Genomic DNA, 23,380 nt, shown 5'->3' with positions numbered 1-23,380 from the left:
GAATTTGAGTCTATGAATAAAAACCAATTTAGGTAATTTATGAACCAGATTCACCAAATAATTATCAAGTTTTCCTTCTACATTTGTCATTTCCTCCAGGAATTCTCCCCTGATTCCCAGAGTTAGTAACTATGTTTTTGTAACTTGAACCTTATAATCTTTATTTTTCTTGTCAATAAATCGATTAAAATCTATTAAGCACCCCTACTATATGCCAGGCTCTATTCTACACTCAGAAGATCATGGCTTCACAAATTTAGTACTGGAATGAACCATAAAAGTCACCAAATTCATCTCCCTCATTTTATTCAACATACAATCTTACATACTATAGTCCTCTCTGTATATGCCTTAGTCCTCTTATTGACTGTACATTATATAAGAGCAGGGAATCAGTACTATTTAAAATTTGTTATGTCTTTGGTGGTTTACATGCAATAATTACTTAAATGTTTAAACTGAATTGCTGAGCAGAGGTGACTTTCACATGTTCTTGAAGCATAGGAAAGAAAAAAAGTAACTAGATTTATTATTCATTATCCCTACTGTTAATACACAAAACAGATACCCGACATCTTAAAAGATGTCTTTTTAGGTTATATGGCAGCACACTGATTATACAGTTTATGTGTCTGCACTTGGAAAGATTTTGTTTTAACTGCCTCTCCCGCATTTTGGAGTATTATGATGCAAAAGGTAAAGTGTTGCTTATGCCCTGAACATACAATCATCATATGTCAGAAGAAAACCCCAAGAGTTCTGACTCAAATCCCCCAAGGCTGCTCTTTATAAAAATAAAGTAGGTCTAAAAGTCTCTTTTCCAAGCTGTACATTCTCTGACCACACAACTCACTATGCAACTGACTGACTTTCCCTAATGAAGCAACTTAACGACAAAATAAAATTATTCTTAATTTTTGTGGATATACATATATCCATAATACATATACATAATAATAGGCAAATATCGAAAAACTCTGTCTTGGGAAGGTTAAGCACATTAATGCACTGTTGATGTAACTGTGACTTGGTCTGCCCAGTCTAAAAAAACCATTTGGACCTCTACTCCCAAAGTCATTAAAATATACATGCCCACTTTTACCCAAAGATGTCATTACTAGGAGGCATATATTTCAGAGAGGTAATAGAGAGCAAAAGGGTCCCACACACGCAGAAACGTTCACAGCAATTTATTTTGTCATAGCATAGAATTAGAGGGGGAAATGAGTGCCCAGCACTTGGAGAGGGATAAAACAAATTATGCTATACAAATGTTAATAGGAAATTATTGTGTCATTAGGAATAATAAATAAAAATAATTGAGGGAAACCTGGGAAGACTTGTATGAACTTACGGAAAGTGAAATGAACAGAGCCAAGAGAATATCTATATGATAACCACATCACAGCAATGTAAAGGAAGTTATATGGAAGTGTGGACAGAATACTGAAACTGGAGTAGACTTTAGTTCAAATTTAGTTTGTCTATGACACCCTACATGTCACTTCATCTCATCTGCCTTAGTTTCCACTCATATGAAATGGAAATTTACTTCTTAAGAGTTGTGAGGACAAAATGAGATAATATTTTTTAAATTGTTTAATAAATCTTAAAACATAAAAATGCTAGCTATCAATCATTATTAAGAAAGATGACTTTGAAAGATGTCAGACCTCTGATAAATGCAGTGACCAGACATATCTCTGGGTAGGGAGCTAATGGACTAGGGCAGGTTAAAAACAACCTGGGGTCAAAGAACTAGATTGTTTAAAAAATATTTTGATGACTATATTTCAATATACTTGTTATCTTTGTATCTGATTTATTTTATTTTGCACATTAAAAAATATTATTTAGAAAAGGGGTCCTATTCATAGGCTTCACCAGATTGCCAAAGGGATCCAGGACAAACAAAGCAAGGTTTAGAATCCAGAATCCAGAGGTACGTAATGAGAGAGACATTTTCAAACATAGATAATGTACTAATTTATTTTGCTTGATTCACTTGCTTGTTACAAAAACTTCTACCAGGGCGAAAGTAGAGTGGGAGATAGACTGACAATTAGCAGATAATAATGGAAATGTAGAAAAATGAGAGGATCAATGAAATATTAAAAAACATAAGAAAATAAAAATAAGTCCAGAATGGGGTATAAATTGGGTGATTTTGTTGCTACTTTCTAAAATTTAACATACACTTTAAAAAAAGCTCACCATTCCATATGCAACCTTTCTGCTATCCATTGTATAATGAAATGTTTATGTTATTTTCTGATTGTTAAGAGCATAATGAAAAATAATTTTTTTATTGTCACTGTATAATAAAGATGTTGGGAGAGTTTAGCACCTTAAATTCTTTACAGTATGAGAACCTCTCTCTTAACCTTCTCTTTTAAGTTTCTGTGGCTTTCCATATGCTTTTCCTTAGGCATACTGGCTCCCTCCTTTAGTCACATTTTCACAATGGATACAAAAGATGATCTGCCCCCAATATAGCAATTTTTAAAAGCTTCTTATTTCAGAATGTTTATAAAAGGTCATCAAAAATATTTATTAACTAATTGCACATGATGTTCCCAACCTACACGTTATCCTCAAATCCTCACTATCTCTTACACACCCCCAAATCCAGCCTTGCTGCCAAGCCCTACCAGAGCATTTAAGTGACTCAGGGGATATAATACCCAATCTAGAGTCAGGAAGACTCATCTTCCTGAGTTCATATCTGGCCTCAAGTATTTACTAGTTGTTTGTTTCCTCACCTACAAAATGAGCTGGAGAAGGAAATGGTAAGCCATTCCATTATCTTTGCCAAGAAAATCCCAAAGCTGAGTCATGAAGAGTCAGATATGACTGAAAACAACTGAACAACAGCAATCTAGTTCACCTTTGCAGTATTTCTCTAATACGCCTCCTTCTCTCTTGACACTGCCACTACCCCATGTGGGTTCTCATCACCTCACCCTCGGACTACCATAGCAATCTGATGACGGGTCTACCTGTCTCATCTCTCCTCAATCCAGTCCATCCTCCATTCAGTTACCAAAGTGACCATCTTCTTAAATCTCAAGTCTGATCAATCTAATTCCCTAGTCAAAATACTCCATGGGCTCCCTACTGTCTCTGAAAAATCTTCTTTTTCTTTTTCAGTGTTCAAAGCCCTTCATAACCTGGACCCCCAAACACATTTTTCCAGTCTTCTTATACCTTACTCTCTGACACATTCTCTTTGATCCAGTGACACTGGTCTCCTAAGTATTCTTCAAACAAGAGACTTCATTTCTCTTCTCTAGGCATTTTATCTGACTGTCCTCCATTCTTAGAATGATCTTCACCCTCATCTCTGCCTACTGCTTTCCCCGGCTTCTTTCAAGTTCCAAATAAATCCTGCTTTCTACAAGAAACCTTTCCCAATCTGGCTTAATTCCAGTGCTTTCCCTCTGTTAATTATTTTCCATTTGTCCTGTTTATACTTTGTGCCTATTTGTTTGTTTGCTGTCCCTCCCGTTATATCATGAACTCCTTGAGAGAAGGAACTGTCTTTTGCTTCTTTTTGTATCCTCCAGTGATTAGCACAGTGTCTCACATACAGTGGGCACTTAAATGCTTACTGATTATTCTAGATTCCATGGAATAAGAAAAGAATGTCAAAATTCTGGTTTCTTCTAAGTAATTTTGCTTATGCATCTGTCAAATTTCAAACTTAAAAACCATCTACATCTTAAAAAATGAAATGCACTTCTGGATTCTATCCTTAGATATACAGAAATCTGATGTTTTAAAAAAACACATACATACAACAGAAAAAGCACTCAAATGTACGGATTCATTTTACTCAAGATGTTAAAAATATAAAGTTCCAGAATTCTATTTATATTTCATCTATTCCTAATATTTTTTTCATGGAGGGGGTTAATGCTATTAGATAGCTGTTTTACTGGCCAGTCATCAGTCTTTCCATAATTACTTGGTATAATTATGTTGCCTTATGAAAATATCAAACTGAATTTCCTCAAGCATTCTGGACAGATTATCATGTCTACTCTTGGTTGTTGTTGTTTCTAAACTTATTTTGATTGCACCATGTAGAGTAGGAAGAAAATATCACTTTTCCTGGTGTCTATTGAATGGATACTATGCCAAAACACAAGCAAATTACAAGAGCTTAAGAACATCCAAATGCTTTGGGGCTTAAGTTTTAACACCTCAGCCAGGATTAAAGCTGCAGACTTCACTGAAGTTCCTAAGTGTAGGCTGTTTATTTCAAGATGACAAATCTAGATGCTTCTTTACTATGTGAGGATTTATTCTTTCATTAATATATGCACTCCCTCTGTCAATGCACACTGTGACTTCTCTATAACTGAATAGATGGCCCTGCTGTGGCTGAAGAATCTCTTACCCTGTGTCAAACCTTGTGACGTGACCCTCTGTACTTACCTAGGACAAGAGACACAGAATCCATTACCAGGCCAGATATTAAAAGCCTTTTAAAGAAGACTTGAAATGACCTGCTGGAGTTTAGGTTCTGTTAGCAACACCTTTGAGAACTCAGGATTACATCCAGGCCCCAAGGAGGCAACAGAGGTTTGTGAAGAAGATATTTACTTAAATTTCTCTATTTCTTCTTATTTTTTTGGCTTTAACAGTATAAGAAATAAAAAGTGAAGCATGTTTGGGAAAATTTGTCATGACAGGTGGACCTCTAACAAGTGTGGGCTTTTTTTTTTTTTTAATCTGCACCTTGTCTTTTCCTGTAAAGGCAAGAAATTTGATTATTTTGTTGTGAATTTACACAAATGTTGTAACCAACTATTTGGAATTGGTCCCAAATACGAAATGCAAAGAAGAATGAATTGATTAAACCTGAGAGTATTCACTAAAATACAACACCAAAAATGGTAGTAATCACAGAAATTTTTTCATACATAATAGGCACATGTTTCAAGTTTAAGACTTAGGGAAGCCTCCTTTTCCATAAATCTTTCAGTAAAATACTGATTAGAGCACAGCTCTGATGCATTATTGAACAGCCAAACTCTTGCACAGTAATTGATGGTGGCACTCTGATTTAATGATCCTTATTTTTAAAGCTAATTAAAGAAATTGAGTTGCATGTTCAAAGGGGATTAGCTTAATGTGACGAGACTATTTTGGACATAAAATGGCTCCTAGCTCCTGAATTAAATGATAGACAAAATGGAACAGAAAGCTTTTGGAAAATAAATATATTTATTTTCAGGTGCAGTAGAATAAGTATGAATGTTCCTTCCTCCAACTTTTCAAAAAGAAGTTTGATTAGAAATGATTATAAGATGTTATGATATTCCACAAGGTCATTTTATCATACTCCAACATGACCATCTGGACAATTTTTTTTGTACTTTGAAAGCAAAAATTTTATTTCATTAAAGCCACAGTTTAACAAAATATGTTAAATTACTTCTGACTGACATTAGCCATAATCAGGGAAAGGCAGTTTCCTGCTTATCTTTTCGATAATAATTCCTTACCATAGGAAAAATGGAGAGGCATCATTTTGAAAAATGAGTGCAGCTAGCGTCTCTGGATTAGCACCTCTGTCATCTATAGATGCAGGGGCATCACAGTGATTAAACTGAGTGCCTTTATTTGTTGTTTTTTTTTTAACTTCTCAGAACTAAATAGGATTAGCTTTTACCTGAGTAACTCAAGTTGGAGGGAAAATAATTCTTCACTTAATCCCACCCCTTGATGTTTAATATTATTATAGACAGAAAGACTGTCATAGCCTCAGTATTCCAAGAACTTTTAACTTGACATTTTGGGCTTTTCTTGGTTTTGGAGTCAGAGACAGAATTTGGATCTGAAATCAGAAGTACAGGGTTAGGATTCTGGGGATAATACTGGCAACTTGAGCGTTCTTGAACAAAGATATTGACTCTCTCCAAGCTTCAGTTTACTCAGCCATAAAATAAGAGAATTAATATTTTTGCCAATGAAATTCAATGCAACAAACCTGTACTGAATTCCTACTACACTTCACAAGATGAGTAGATAAAGAGCTATTCTTACAGTTAGGATGACCTGGGTTAAAGTCTCACCTTGAAAATATATATGTATGTATGTATATATATATATATATATATATATATATATATATATATATATATATATATATATATATATATATATATATATATATATATATATATATATATATATATATATATATGTATGTATGTATGTATGTTGGCTGTGTGACCCTGAGCACAATGAACCTCTTAGGGTCTACAGGCACCTAAGATTACACAATAATGAAAATATTCATTGTTAGAGGGTTTCCTCATCAAGAAGTAACCTGCTCTGATAAAATAACAGGTGCTGATCCTAAAACAGAATAAACCAAGGCACTAAAGATATAAAAATCTAAAACAATCTTTGATTTCAAGGTACTTACATTTTACTGGGGGGCAGGGATATGACACAGATGAAGATAAATAAAAAGAAGATAATATGAAGAGAGAGATCCTTGTCAGTGAGAAGAAAAATGGAATATTCTAAGAGGCAAAAGGTGGGAGGTAGAATAGGCACAGAAGGGAGATGGAATCCTAAGGTCAGAATGAATGAAATGAATAGAATGAAGACATATGAAGGAGAGATATTTGAATTAAGTCATGAAAGGCAGTGTCCTGGAATGATAGATATAGAGGTCGAAGGGACATTAGAGGTACCTAGACCAACTATTTAATTTATAAATGAATGGTAAAGTGACTTGCCCAAGATCTCACAGGTAGGTAGTTAAAGAAGCAGGGTTTGAACCCAAGTTCTCTGATTCAAAAAACAGTATTCTTTCCCCTGGAGAGAAGTATCGTATAAATAGTAAAGCACTATAGAAATGTGAGCCAGTATTCAACAAAATGCTATGAATTGAGCTAGTGGTCAACCTTGCGGGTTTTAATGACTGATGTAGAGGATGGTGTATATATATTCCCTCCTAAAAAGGCTCTGTCCTTCTTCATTAACTGGACCAAGTTTCCCTAATGTGCTTGACCTTTCTTAAATCTACATCTTAAAAAACTATTTCCATAAAACAATTAGGTAACACATATTCTATTAAACATTATTAATCTGTGCAGATTTGCATTAAGGCAGTAGAAATGGACCCAGAGAATTTTCAAGCTGATGGAAAGAGGGGAATAGGCAATGGTGAGATTACTGTTTCTCATCGTAGAGATGTAGAAACTAAAACCAAAATAATGGATGCATTTTTAATGCCCTAAAAATAAATAGGGAATACAAAATAGGCTAATTGTTAATATCAGATCTGAGAGTCTGGAGAGGGACTACAAACTGGAAAGAATTAACCTTTTCATTAAAAGGAAGGGGATAAAGCCTATGTTTGATTTCGAAGAACCTTTCCCACTCTCATCTATTACCTTGATTAATGTTGTGTCTATACGAATGAAATAAGTGACCTGTGACGTGTTTGATCTGTTTATTATAGCCATTTAGTGGCCGAATCTGAAAACTTCGTGATCAATCAGAATAACGTTTATGAAAAATGACTATATCTAAGAATGCTGAATTAGGTACAATGACATTGTTTCTAATTCAATGGTCATATAGACATAGATAAGTTAAATATTACTGAAATTATTTTGGTTCAGCGGTCATGAATTAAGAAGGGGGAGGCACAGTGTATAGAGTTAATATGGACCCAGAGCCAGGAGAATCTAAGTTCAAACCTAGCCTCAGACAAATGCTACCATGACTCTGGGTAAGTCACTTAAACTTTGTCTGCCTCCATTTCCTTATCTCTAAAATGAGGATAATATCTCCATCCAAGGTTGCTGTGAGGATAAAGTTTGTAAAACATTTTATAACACATAATTGCTATATAAACTAGCTATTATTATTACCTTGATCAGGTGAATCTTAAGTAATGTTACCCTGGTGACTTATTTTCATTTCATTTCATTTTCTGTGCACAGTAAATACTTTAGTCTCACTCAGCGTATGACAAGGCAAATAAAACATACTAAGATTTTATTTAGTATGAGATCTTCTGTGAGAATGAGGTGATATAGCATCTTTACATTCATGAATTATGACCTCATAGCATAGCTCCATGAGGAAATAAGTCAGTCTCCAAAGACTTTATTTCAAACTAATATAGTCAAAATGCCCTCTGAGGTCAATAGCAAGTTTCAACTCAGATCCCATATCTGAAAGGTCATTTAACTTTGTCACTAAAATTCCAACCAGCACCATTTGCTGTTTTAGACATGCATGTACAAACACACATACTGGCCTAAAATAGCAAGATGGTGTTGCATTTTAATCCAGTGCTACATAAAAAGCTTGCCCAGGAAAAAGCAAGAATTTTAGTCCCTTCTTTCAAGTACTCTATATTTACATACTTTTAGTTAAAGGAACAAACATTCAAAAGCTGTTATTGAACCAAAAATAAAGTACTCAAAATTCCTACAGTAAATAAACTTCATGGTAAATGTAAAAACATATAAGTGATTTTCTTTCATATCTGAGATTGCTTTTTAAATTCCTCCTAGATAAGGGATAAGAAATTATTCACTTTCTTCACCAGTCATTGATTTTGCTCAATTATTATTTTTTTTAATCCTGAGTGTGTTCATATAAGGAATATCTGGTATGGAAATTCTATCCACAAATTCAGATGAGCAATTCCTTAGCATCTTCAAATTATTACCGGAGGTGCTATGACTTGACCATGTTCATAGGATGTGACTGAGACAGGACCTAAACCTAGAAATTCCTGTTTTCAGGGCTATCTCTCTATCCAATATTCCTCATCACCTTTTGTAATTCTCATATCACTGTCTTATGGCAGTGAAACTTTTGGAATGTTCAAATATATTGTTAATCTTCAAAAGATGTAGAAATCATTCCATTAAAAATGAAGGATGCTTTTTAATGGGATAAAGATATATTTCCCTTCTTTCTGCTGCCTCCCCATCAACAGCAAGTCATAATTCCATTTACACATCTGGGGGAGACTGCAGTAATTTCCCCTTCAGGGATAGTAGGTTTACAAATGAATAAACTTCATTCCAAACTCAAAATAAGTTTTGGATGTATCTACTTTTTGGCATAATATTCTACCCAATGCCTCATAAATTAAAATCCACTTAGGGTAAGTGGACAAAAAAATCTGAACAAACAATTCTCAAAAGAAGAATTGCAAATATTAACAGACATATAAAAGATCTCTTCAAATCACTAACAGGAAAAGAAATGCAAATTAAATAACTGAAGTGCCATTTTATACCCAGCTAAGAAGCAAAGATGACCAAAAATAGGAAATCAATGGTGGAAGGGCTGCGGACAGACAAGCACACTGCTGATGGAGTTTTGAATTGTTTCAACCATTCTGTATTCTAGAATTATGTTAAGAGATGAAAATGTCCAAATCTTTTCATTTAGAAATCCCCTTCTACCAAAGACAGAAAGATTCCAAAATATTCAGAGTAGCACTTATTGTAATTTTATTTTGAGAGTTTCCTGTCATCTACAGAAATAAATGGAAAAGACACCAATGTCACAAACCAGTGTTGTGTGGTTTTCAGCTATTCTCATTGTAACACTCAGTATGCACTCACAGATCATACAGTCACTCAATCATTAGCTTGATTTTTGGGTAGATACAACTCAAATGGCAGGATATATTTATAAATCTCCTAAATAAAAAGAGATGGTCAAAGCCTAAGCTAAGCTACTACTTTTCAATTTAACAAACATTAAGTACCTAATATATGTAAAAAACCATACTAAGTGCAGGGAGTGCTGAGATATACAAAGACGAAAAAAAACCCTGCACTCAAAGAGTTGACATTTTACTGGTGGTTAGACACATCCTATAAATGTGCACCTGGATAAGAAACAATTTGAGCAGAAAGTCCTAAAAACTGGGATTGGGAAAAGATTCTCGATCCTTTAGAATGGTGATACCCAGGCTGAACATTATAAGAAGCTGGAAAACCCCAAGAGACTGGGATGGGGAAGCTGCGTATCCCTTCCAGTCAGGCATGGGGAGGAATTTATGCATTGGCAAAAACGGAGAGAAGAGTGACAATTTCAGAGAAAGGCAAGAAGGCTAGTTTGGCTGAGACATAAAGAATATGAAAGAAGTCACATGAAATAACTTCTCAAAAGGCAGGCTAAGTCCAGATTGTGTTGGGCCTTCCTTAAATGACTAATTAACTGCCAAGTTTATGCTTGGGGGGGGGGGGGGGGAGGGCGGGGCTTGGCTTTTTTTTATCCTCTAGACTATAGAGAGCTACTGGGGATTTCTGCACAAGGAAGTGACCTAGACCTATAAATACCAGCCTATCTTATATTACTTTTGGAAATCAGTAAGACAGTGTTTTGTGTGGAAATTCATTAAAACTATCATCTTTAAACATTTAAGGCATTTTAATTTTGCCCCCCATTGGCTTTTTTTATTGCTGCCTCTTGGTTATACAACACATTCACTTCTGAAAACTTCAGTCTTTCTGCTCTCCTAACCTTTAGTCTTCCCTTGTAACAAAGAACCCAAAAAAGAAAAACAAACTAGGTGATCAAAGGTAGCCAAGTCATCCACAATTGACAGCATATGAAATATCCCCCCTCCGTGGTCCCCTAGCTCTGCAACAAGGGGAAGGCACACATTTTCTGGACACATTCAGTTTTAATATTCTTTTCATTCATATTATTGCAGTTACGGTATATATTGTTTAACTGGTACTGTTAACTTCTCTCTACATTAGTTCCTATAAGTTTTCCCATCACATCCACTCACCACAGCTTATGTCATACATGCTATCCATACACAGAAATAGGTTATTAGATAATCTTTTGGGGGTGGGGAGAGGTACAGCAGAAGCCTCATAAAATCAAGCACATAGTGAGGTCCTGCAACTAAAAAAAAATGGATTTCAATGATATGTGGGGCATGACTCCAGATAACCAGTACATAAAAGACCTATGTGATTCACCTGATTCTGTTTTTTGACCTAATTTTCTTCACCATTTTATCATCTACCCACTTTGTCTGTACAGACATAGAAAAGGATCCTTCCAAAAACTTTTTAAGCTTCAACACAGAAGTATTTATGATAACTGTAAATCATATTTTTGCTGCAAACAACTTAAGAGACAATATGACACAGCAGTGAGAATGCTGGATCTGAAGTGTTTTGTTTCAGATCCTATGTCTGCCACTTACCTTTGGGGACCTATGCCCCTCACTTTATATATCCCCAGGCCTGTTTCCTCAAATATAATCTGAAGGAATTGTATGAATGATTTCAAAGGTCTCTTTCAACTCTAAGCCTATCATCCTATGAACTTAATCTAAAAGAAATATACGTGTGTGTGTGTGTGTGTGTGTTCCTACTACATTCTCTGGTCATTTCATGTGACAAAGTAATGAATTTCTGAGGAACTCGGTTTTGCCTGTTACGGGTCTGAAAAGTTCCACAGACTGCACAGCCAAAGTACAATAACCTTATGGCTGGCAAGTTTCTAGGATTAAACCATTAACATGTTTATTCCTAACTCCCCATCCCCCCACAATAGCTGGATTTCAGTCATGAATAAGCACTAAGCCCTGGGGTGATTAGCTATAATAATGATTCGGTGACAGTAGGTCTACTGCTTGAAAATGTGCATTTGACAGATCATTGACACACAGTCAGAGTCCTTTTCACTTAAATGGGAATTGTGCAATAGGGCAATGAATTGAGACCGTTAGAGATTATCTGGGTTTAACAGCACGTCCTTTTAGCTGGCAGTTATAACAATATACCAAGTAGCAGAATTAAACAGAGGCATCAGTTATACCCCCCGACCTGTTAGTATTTTTGACAATATTTAAATAGCACATCCCTTTAGGGTATAGCTTTTATGCCCTCTCCGTTACACACCTGTCAAGTATTTAATTTGCCAAAGGAAACAGTTTGATTTCCAAGGGCAATCTTAATATTGAAGTAGCAAATTGGGAAAATTGAACCTTATTGAATAGAAGTAATGAGAAGAATCTGAGAAAAAAAATAGTAGGCTTAATTCAATGTGGCATGTGCGCATCTGTCATTGACACAACAATGTGATCAAGTTCCCCAATATGTTGCATATACCTCAGGCTTATAAATTATTCACTTTCTTCTCTTCTCAGGGACATAGAGGCATTTTAAAGAAGGCTGATCCAGGGGCTCAGATTTCTAGCTCAAAGGACTGTACAAAGATTGTGCCTAGAAAAACTCACCTGTTGTGATAAGTAAAGATAAAAACAAATGCCTGATCACTGCTGTCAGAGCTTAGTGCAGGACTCCTTTATTTTAATATTAATAAAATACACCTTTTAAATGGTGGCAGCTAAGTGACACAGGATAGAATGCTGGTTGTGGAATCAGGCCATTCCTCAAACACTTGCTAGCTATGTGGCTCTGGACAAATTATTTTACTAGTAACTGCCTCAGTTTCCTCAACTATAAAATGGGAATCATTATAGCATCTGCCTCCCAGGGTTATTGTGATGACAAAATGGGATATTCTTGAAGTGCTCTGCAAACCTTAAAACACAATATAAATGCTAGTAATTAATATGATTACTAAATTACTATAAAAGGATAAAATCTGGGGTCAAAATATACCTGAGATATCATTTAATTCAACTCCTCATTTTCCAAAAGAATGCGTTACAAAGAGGTGATGTGACTTGACCAAAATCAGAGCAGTAGATATGTAGCAGAGCATGGATTAAAATCCTCTGAGACCTAAATCCAATGTCCCTTTCACAATGCCATAAACAGGAGGTCGAGGAAGAAATAAGACTTTTTTTTTCTTTTGGTTAACTTTGGCAGAGAAAAAAAAAAAAACCTAACATAATGAGACCCAGGATATTCAGAAAGAAATTAGTTAGAACAAATAAATTGAATGACACAAATGAATCAGTTAAGAAATGTTTCTATATATTGATAAAATCAATGACTATGGTGAAATATGACTGAAAGTGCCAAGCCTTCCAGAGAAGCAAAGGAGAAATTTCTGCTACTCCTTTTTTATGTCTCTGTAAGTGCTGTACATGAGACAGGTATTTAAGGCAAACTTGTTAAATATAACGAAAAAAGAAATATGGATGTCAATTCTTCTCCTACATGAAAGAGGTAGTAGATAAAATTACTTTCAAAAGTATACCTAAGATCCTTTCACAGAATGTACCTTCACAATTTATCTCTTTTCTATGTAGACAGTGGCTGAGATACCTCCAGGTAAGTTATAGCTGAATCTTACAGAAGTGGAGAGGACCAATAATTACTGATACAATCTAGAGCACAGGTTGTTAACCATTTTTTGTGTAATTGAACCTTCTGACATTCTGGTAAAGCCCATGGACTTATTCTCAAAATAGTGTTTTGAAATGCTCAAAATAAAATACAAAGAAAATAATTATACTGAAATAAAGATGTAATTTTATTTCAGCATCAAAGTTCCCTTGAAATATTATGGGTGGACCCTGGGCTAAGAACCATGTTCCAGAGTAATTTTTTACCATTCCATCCATAGGATGTTTTATAAACAAAAAAACAAAACAATGCTTCAGACACTGGCTTCCTATCTTTGCTTCTCAGTGAATTCTCCCCTCCAACACTAAATTGAATAGAAATTAAGTTAAATAAACAAGCATTTATTAAGCACCTACTATGTGCTATGCTAAGAAATGAATGAGGGATTTCAGGATCAAGGGGATAAAAAATATGAGAGTTCAGAAAAGGCAAAGACTAAGCTTCCTTTAGTAAACTGCTTATATTTACTACTACTTTTTTCTATTTTGGATGTTCCTCTAATTAAACTTTAAAATGCTTTTATATATTACTTCTTTCAATTCTTTTATGCTCATCTAACCAAAGAAATAAAACTAAAAAACCAAAAACAACATAAGCAAGATATTTATATCTTGGGCCTTGTCAATTCATAAAGCTTGCCAAGCCACTGTATAAATTGGTTTCTTAAACCAATCATTCTAATTACTTTTCAAGGGAACACATACATAAGCTCATCAGAGTCTACCTAAATATAACCAAAACATCAAAGGTCTTTCACAAATCCAAGATTTATTGAGAAGAAATTATTTCACAAGCCTTCCTCAATCCATCTATTTGTCATAATTTCTAGATCTGCAGACTGATTATATGCTTCACTTAGAACTCCATCTCTCACCTCTGCTCAGACCTAAATAATGAACCTTTTGTAAAGTATTTGGCTGAAACTGTGTCTCCTTAAATCACTGAATCTTCAGTATTTTACTCATTAAAGTGGCAAACTAAGGTTTATCAAAAATTCCCAACATGATCATAAAAAGCACTGCAACAATACCAAAATGGACTGCAATTATTATTAAATTGACTTAAAAGCCTGCATTGGAAAAAAAATTATTGTCACCTGTATTCAGAATAATGACCTGGATAGGTCAAAATATCTGGGAAATTAATAGTAGAAATTGAAATATGGCCAACTTAATTATTTGAGTTCAGAGCATGCACACCCTCAGGTTCCATATGGTCAGTGTGACATATTCCATTCTAATTTAAATGCTTGAAAGTTTTTTTCTATAAAAATTCCAAATAAAAATTGTTAACATAAAAAAAATAGAATGCTATGTTACATTTGGAAGTTCGAATGTTTGTCACCATCTGACGCTGTCATGGGAAGCAATTGCTCCTTACGCTCCTTTAAGAAGTGAGAATTTGCAACGCCACCAACTGATGACAATGTAATTATCCCTCATACTGTCAAAATAGAGGTGCTTTCCCTTCCTCACATACATGATTACACATGCAAATCCAAGCTTATCAGAAATAGTGTAAGGAAGAGGATCAAGCATTTGGATGGGAACGAGCCACATCATATGAACAATAAACACTAGTGATGGAGACCATATCTACATACAGCTCTCTATCTTAAACATCTCTGCATCATTCCCTTCTTCTGTCGGAATTCATTCTTTGGCATCCAGACAGCTTTCAACAGAATGTCATATCATCCACAATATACAGCAATAACCATGGCAAAAAATAACTAGGGGAAGAAAAAAGCCACAGTGAATCTGAATGTCTCGTTTTGGGCTTAAATGATTTAATTAACCATTCATTAACACATACATAAATCAGCCTTTCAGAAAATAAAAAGGATAGTGGCCAAGCAATTTCTGGAATGCTTGCTTAGATGGGTAATGTCCTACCTGGTCTTTCAGCTGATGAACTGATGTCTGAAGGTTTAGTATCTGACTGAAGAGAGGACTCTGCAGGACTGACTTTAGGAGACTCAGCTTGTCTTCATTTGCGATATCTCCACGCTCCCTCAGTTTAGCCTGTAATCGCTCTGCTGCTTGTAGGGCCCGGCTGGTGTCTACAACAAAATATATAAGTAGTAGTCAGTAGTAGGTTAAAAAAAGTATTCAAATCATAATAAAATTTTGTGACTGAGTGAAAGCAAGACAACCATCTTTTCCAACGAAACAATATCCATTCTCACCAAATTAACAACAATTTAGATTTACATGGGACGTTTATAAACTGTTACACATACATTGATTCTTATATCAACTCTATGAAGCGGTTTAAAAAAGTATTATTCTCCATTATAACAGATAGGGAAACTAAGGTACAAAAGAATTAACTGACTTGCCAAAAGTCACATGGATTATTAATGAAGAAGTTGGAAGGTGAATTCTCACAGTGTGACTTCAAATCCAGTGTTTTTTGCAACACCCCATGATGCCTCTCGCAAAAATTTCAAAGGAGAACCATAAAACATGGAGATTAACATGCTACTAAAAATTCACCCACTCAAGTTTGCCATGACTAATGCAAAAATAAAAGTAAAAGGAGAGAAGAGAAAAGAAAATGAAAAATTGCTTGACAGAACACTTTGTGTTAGAAAAAAATAAAAACAAAATATATGTCCATTAACTGAGGAATAAATAAATTGTGATACACGAATTAATGGACTATTATTGGGCAGTAATAACTGGCAAACATGATGAATACAGAGAAACATGGAAGGATTTAAGTAAACTCATGTAAAATTAAGTAAGCCCACCCTTACTCCTTTGAAGAGGTGTGTTAAAGAATAGGGTGGAGAGAGAGGGCGTTATCCACAGGAATGGAATATTGCCTGTAATATCAGTTGTTTTTATTTCTTTATCAGTTTTGCTGGTATTTTTCTTCTTATTTTTCTTTTCTTTTTTGAAAGTTATTTTTTTATAAAGAAAAAAGCCTGGAGAGAGGGATACAAGGGAGAATCTGAGTGATATAAAAACAAATTACATCAATAAAAATTATTTTTAAAAAGATGCATGAAAACATGGATATATTTAGCCTATTCAATGCAATATTTAGTTCCATTTTCCTTTATCTCCTTTTTAAATTAAGTAAAAAAATCTTTTACTTATAGTGTATGAAATTTAAATGCTAGCTATTTCTACTTTGAAACTCAAATATCTGCTCAATCAGAATGAATTTTATTACTTTGACATTTTCTTATTTCTTGAGTAGGAAAAAAAAAAGAAACTTGTAATTAAATGGATTCAAATGCACTATAGGTCATGGCCAACAGCACTAAAACAGAGCTAACCTAAAAAGTAGCCATTGGTTTTATTCTCTCATTACAAGGATCATAGACCTAGAGAGTTTGAATGCAGCTCCAAGACACACTAGTCCAAGCTCCTCAGTTTTATAGACAAGAAAACTGAGATTGATATAGGCTAAGTCACTCTCCCAAGGTCACAGAAGTCATATTAGGGGTGTAACTGAACCTAGGTCCTCTGACTCCACAGCTAGTTCCATATAAGTGATAGGATCAGATGAAATGTATGAAACAAAGAGATCATTCTGAACTACTCCAAGATTCTTCAAGAAGTGAAAGGAGTGAGACTTAACATCTGACCCTAAAGAAAAAAACAAACAAACAAACAAACAAAAATCTTGGCAACTGTCTCCATCCCTTCCTGGCAAATACAAAGAGAAGAAAAGGAAGCAGTGTCACATTTTACATTGTTGGGCTCAAAGATCACTGCAAACAGTGACTGTAGCCATGAAATTAAAAAACGCTTGCTCCTTGGAAGGGAAGCTATGGCAAAACTGGACAGCATGCTAAAAAGAAGGGATATCACACTGCTGACAAAGGTCCATATAATCAAAGCTATGACTGTGAGAGTTGAACTATAAGGAAAGCTGAGAACAGCAGAATTGACAATTAGGCTGAAGCTTAAATACTCAGGCCACATGATGAGAAGACAGGACTCATTGCAAAAATCCTGAATTTGGGAAAAGATTGAAGGCAAAAGTAAAAGGACAGCAGAAGATGAGAGGGATAAATAGCATCATAGAAGCAACCAACATGAGTTTGGACAGACTATGGCAGACAGTGAAGGACAAAAGGGTCTCTGCCTGATACGCTGTAGTCCACAGTGTCCCAAAGAGTCCAACACAACTGAACAACAACAAAAACATGTTGCTTTTAAAGGAAAATATTTTGTATGTGTTCCCATTGTCCTAACAGTCCAAATATCTGCATAAGTGAGGAAGCAAATAATTTTCTCCCAAAAACAATGGAAAGAAGCATTCTAAATACATTTAGCTATAAAAATGTGTGCAACAATAGGGATGGGGATAAAATTACAGGTAATTCAAGTTTTAGCAATGAGGTATTTAATCAAAGAACATTGTTTTTGAGCTAAAAAACAGAACTACAGGTACTATTAAACATGAATCACCTAACTCTGGACATTTTATTAATTCAACTTGGAAATACCAATTCAAAGGAGACTGAGATCTGAAGCTGATTGGAACCTTAGAGATGATCTAGACTAACCTTTTCAAAACCCATTTTAAGTTGTCTTAAATCTTCATTAAATTTTAACTAGGGAGGCGGAGCCAAGATAGTGGAGTAGGAGGATGGACCTGCTGTATCGCTCCACCCATATTCCATAAAATACCTGTAAAAAATGACTCTAAACAAAATCTAGAGCAGCAGAAGCAACAAAATGACAGAATGAAAGAGATTTCCAGCCCAAGACAGCCTGGAAGGCCAACAGGAAAGGTCTACCACACCGGGCTCGGAGCAGAGTGCAGGCCAGCCTTGGCCATGCCAGACCACAAGGACAGGACTGGAGCAGACTTCAGGGCACTGAATCCCAGGCAGCAGCTATGGTTCCCAGATTTCTCAACCACAAATGCTAAAGACAGCTTCAAAGATCAGTGAGAAAGCTCTTTCACCTGGGTGAGAAGGGAACAGAGTCTGACCCTAACCCTGGACCCAGGGCAGTCACAGCCACCATGGCAGCAGAGCACTCAGCCTAAAGACCCTGGGAGAATCAAGTGGCTGATCTGGTTCTCAGCCCTGAGTGGCAGCCATGGGGTGAGGAAGAATGCTGGTTTGGTGGAGCTGGAGGCAGTCATGGAGAGGGAATTCTACTCACAGATCCTGGGCAGAAAAGCTTGTGGTTGCACCCAGACCATAGCACAGGCCAGGAGAGCAGTAAACTCCTCTCCCTTGATTGTGCCACCTTGGAGGGACTGAGAACTTACAGATCCATAGAGTATACCCTCCACTTGAAAAAGGACTCAAAAGTCAAGTAATTGACTGGGAAAGTGTCCAAAAAAGGGGATAAAAATAAGACTATAGAAGGTTAATTTCTTGGTGAACAGTTACTTTCCTCCATCCTTTTGGATGAGGAAGAACAAAGCATATCATTAGAGGAAGACATAAAAGTTAAGGCTTCTATATCCAAAACTTCCAAAATAAATAGAAAATGGTCTCAGACCATGGAAGAGTTCAAAAAGGATTTTGAAAATCCTTTGAAAAGAGAGGTGGAGGAAAAATTGGGAAGAGAAATGAGAGCCATGCAAGAAAATCATGAAAAGTAAGTCAACACCTTGCTAAAGGAGATTCAAAAATAATGGTGAAGAAAATGATACCTTTAAAAACAGGCTAACCCAAATGACAAAAGAGGTCCAAAAAGTCAATGAGAAGAAGAATGCTTTAAAAAGCAGAATTAGCCAAATGGAAAGGGAGGTTCAAAAGCTCACAAAAGAAAATAGTTCTTTAAAAATCAGAATGGAGCAGATGGAAGCTAATGACTTTATGAGAAACCAAGATATTACAAAACAAAACCGAAAGAATGAAAAATTGAAGACAATGTGAAATATCTCACTGGAGAAACAACTGACCAGGAAAACAGATCTAGGAGAGACAATTTCAGGGACTACCTGAAAGCCATGATCCAAAAAAAGAGCTTAGACATCAACTTTCATGAAATTATCAAGGAAAACTGCCCTGATATTCTAGAACCAGAGAGCAAAATAAATATTGAAAGAATCCACTGATCACCTCCTGAAAGAGATCTGAAAAGAAAAGCTCCTAGGAATACTGTAGCCAAATTTCAGAGTTTCCAGTTCAAGGAGAAAATATTGCAAGCAGCCAGAAAGAAACAATTCAAGTACTGTAGAAATACAATCAAGATAACACAAGATCTAGCAGGTTCTACAATAAAGGATTGAAGGGCTTGGAATGTGATATTCCAGAACTCAAAGGAACTAGGATTAAAACCAAGAATCCCTACCCAGTAAAACTGAGTATAATAACTTCAGGGGAAAAAATGGCCTTGCAATGAAACAGAGCACTTTCAAGCATTTTTGATGAAAAGACCAGACCTGAATAGAAAATTTGACTTTCAAACACAAGAATCAAGAGAAGCATGAAAAGGTAAACAGGAAAGAAAAATCATAAGGACTTACTAAAGTTGAACTGTTTACATTCTTACATGGAAAGATAATATTTGTAACTCTTGAGACTTTTCTCAGTACTTGGGTGGTTGGAGGGATTATATACATATAGACAGATGGCACAGGGTGAGTTGAATAGGAAGGGAAGATATCTAAAAAAGTAAAATTAAGGGGTGAGAGAGGAATATATTGGGAGAAGAAAGGGAGAAATGGAATGGAGGAAATTATCTCTCATAAAAGAGGCAAGAAAAAACTTTTTGAATGGAGGGGGAAAAAGAGGAGGTGAGAGGGAGAAAGTAAAACTTACTCTCATCACATTTGGCTCAAGGAGGGAATAACATGCACACTCAGTTTGGTATGAAAATCTATCTTACACTACAGGAAAGTAGACAAAGGGAAAAGTGGAGTGTGGGGGGATGATAAAAGGGAGGGCAAATGGGAGGAGGGGTAATTAGAAGTAAATACTTTTGGGAAGGGTCATGGTCAAAACAGAGAATAGAATAAATAGGGGGCAAGATAGGATGGAGGGGAATATAGTTAGTCTTTCACAACATGACTATTATGGAAGTCTTTTGCATAACTACATATGTACAGCCTATAGTGAATTGCTTGCCTTCCCAGTGGGGATGGGTGGAGAGGGAGGAAGGGAGAGAAGTTGGAACTCAAAGTTTTAGGAATGAATGTTGAGAATTGTTTTTGCATGCAACTGGGAAGTAAGGAATACAGATAATGGGGTATAGAAGTCTATCTTACCCTACAAGAAAAGAGAGAAGATGGGGATAAAGGAAGGAAGAGGTGTGATAGAAGGAGTGGCAGAATGGGGGATGGGGTAATCAGAATGCCCGGTGTCTTGGGATGGGGGGAGGGGAGAGATGAGGAGAAAATTTGGAACTCAAAATCTTGTGGAAATGAATGTTGAAAACTAAAAATAAATTAATTAAATAAAAACAGAATAAAAACAAACTTTATCTGTATTAGTCTATGTTATCCAAATTTTTTTGTTCTTTCATTCTCCAAAGAGATTATGTAAGTGTTAGAATTCTAAGGTAGGTCAATATGACATGGAAAAAACAAACAAGATTTGAGTCCTCATCCTCATTCAGTGTTATCCATTTAATAATATTGCTCTATACTTAAAAGAAAAAAGAACCTAGAATTGGGTTTATCCTAAACTTACTTAAGTCCAAGGCTGCTAGGATAATTAAGATTTTTTAAAATATTGATTTTTATTTTAGAATAAATGATTCAAGTAAGGGAAAAAAATCACATGTTTGTTCGATAAACCATATTACTGAAGAGTCAGTATTTTAAAGGCTATAATTCCCATTTCAATTTTTTGCAAAAGAAAGAATCAGTCTTACCTATAGTTTCCAACATGTTTTTTACAACTTCCGTTTCTCTTTCAAATGATTAATGGTGTCTGTTATTACAATCCTGTGGACAGAAGGAAAAAAAGAAAATTAAATGCTCATTTGACAGAACTTTTAAACTTTACTCCAGAACTAAGTACTCTCAAACAGATTTTGATACACTTACATTCATTTCATATTTAAAATGTATCTGATTACATTCTAAAATAACCCTTTCATAGGACAAAAAAAAAGTTGTGCTAATTTGAGGCCTTCTTCAAAGTGATCTAACATCTTCATAATTATATTATTTTCATAATAAAGTAAGGTCAAGGTCCCAGAAGTTTAGTTTCCAAAATATTTCTTTTGGAAATTTCTATTCAGATCTAACTAGGCCTACATTCACACATCCACTACCAAGTTAAAAGAGTAAATACTTATTTGCTTCAGAAATTGAGGGAACAGAGAAATCACATTCCTTGGATAATCAGAAATGCCTTCTAATTGGTCTCCTAGCCTCAAATTTCTTCCTTTCCAACTAATCCCCCATTCAGTTGTCAAAGTGATTGTCCTAAAATGTAAACATAACCACATCACCTTTTCTTTTACCTCCAACCCTCCCCCACAACACTTAATGAATTCCTATGGCTCCCTAATATCTCCAATATCAAATTATAATATTCTCTGGAGCTGTGCCCTTCCCATATTTCCTGTGTTCTCACACTATATTCCTGTTTATAAGCTCTGTGATCCAGTAATACCATCCTACCAGCTGTTTCTTGCACACTGTAATGCATCTCTCAGTCCATGACTTTAAAATATAGGTGACCTATGCCTAGGAAGTTTTCCCTTTTTACCTCCACCTGTTGACATCCCTAGCTTCTTTGAAGACTCGGTTTAAGTACCACTTCCTCCCATTACTATTTTATTTATCTATTATTTCTTTACTATTTCATTATAAATTTTAAATGGATACATGCCCTGAGCATTAAAGATCACAGCATAAAAAGTTAGAAGTAGATCATATACCTTGCACAGCTCTGAGAAGGAGATGGAGTCTTAATGAAATAATGAATGGAAGTAATTACAAAAGATCATTTAAATAATTTTGATTACATGAAATTGAAAAGCTTCTGCACAGACAAAATTAATGCCTATAAGAAGGAAAGTGATCAAGTAGGAAAAGAAAATATATCACATTTCTCATGTAGCAGTTTAGTATCTAAGATACATAGGTAACTAATATATGTGTATACACATTTAATACATATTATATGATGATATATTATATGAAACATAATATATAATATACACACATATGTATGTCAATATGCATATATACCAAATGCCATTCCCCAGTAGATACGTGGTCAAAGCATATCAGCAGTTCTCAAAAGAATTACCAAATATTAATAGCCACATGAAAAAGTGCTACAAATCACTAATAATAAAAGAGATGCAAATCAAAACAACCATGTTTCCCCTCACAGAAAATTGGAAAAATGACAAAAGATGGAATAATAAATATAAAAAGATAGTCCTATTAAAGTACTGGTGGTGGAGTTGTTAATCCATACAATGGATTAATGAATTTGTAAATGATTTTGTAGTTATGAAAACAGAGTAACTAAAATGTTCATACTCTTTGATCCAGAGATTCCACTAATATGCATGTACTTCAAGAAAGTCACTGTTAAATAGAAAGTCTTTCAAAGTGTACCAAAATATTTATAGTACATTTTTTGTAGTACCAGATGACTAAAAACACAGTGGATGCATATCAATTAGAGAACTGCTAAACAAACTGATACATGAATGTGATAGGATATACTACGCTAAAAGAAAGGAAGATTATGACGAATATAGAAAAGCATGAGAAGACTTAACCAGAACAAACTGCAAAGTGAAATTATCAGAGTCAAGAAAAGAATTTACACAATGATCACAACAACGTTCCACTGGTATATACTATTGCATATATTTTCACATTTTGTATTGATCAGTTTTGCTCATTGCTTTTTCTCTTTTTTCCTTAAAAATATAAAAATATAATTTTCCTTAAAAATATAAGCTATAAGAAATGGAGTTGGAAGCATACAGGAGAAAATTTAGGCAACGTAAAAACAAAAGATAATAAGAACAACATATACATACAGAGAGGGGGAGAAAAGGAGATAGAAAGAGCACATAAATGTAAAGTAAATTTATATACACACATACCAAAAGGGAAAAGGGAAAAAGATA

The 23,380-nt window shown here is 35.1% G+C and overlaps 1 protein-coding gene across 24 annotated transcripts in view; it reads right to left on the bottom strand.

The window, feature by feature from the left end:
• MPDZ (multiple PDZ domain crumbs cell polarity complex component) overlaps positions 1 to 23,380 on the bottom strand; it is a 312,491-nt gene that overhangs the window by 184,878 nt on the left and 104,233 nt on the right. For all 24 annotated transcript variants that reach the window (XM_072596383.1, XM_072596408.1, XM_072596401.1 and 21 more), the window contains 2 exons: positions 21,149 to 21,221; positions 15,242 to 15,408 (listed from right to left, as the gene is read on the bottom strand). In XM_072596383.1, coding sequence (XP_072452484.1) covers positions 15,242 to 15,408; positions 21,149 to 21,164 — 183 coding nt within the window. In that variant the 5' untranslated portion in view covers positions 21,165 to 21,221. The remainder of the gene's footprint in view (positions 1 to 15,241; positions 15,409 to 21,148; positions 21,222 to 23,380) is intronic.

The sequence above is a fragment of the Notamacropus eugenii genome, chromosome 1 (genome assembly GCF_028372415.1).
Source record: "Notamacropus eugenii isolate mMacEug1 chromosome 1, mMacEug1.pri_v2, whole genome shotgun sequence".
Taxonomy (NCBI): Eukaryota; Metazoa; Chordata; class Mammalia; order Diprotodontia; family Macropodidae; genus Notamacropus; species Notamacropus eugenii.
The sequence above is the reverse complement of the archived record's forward strand: the minus strand, read 5'-3'. Positions and strand labels throughout refer to the sequence as shown.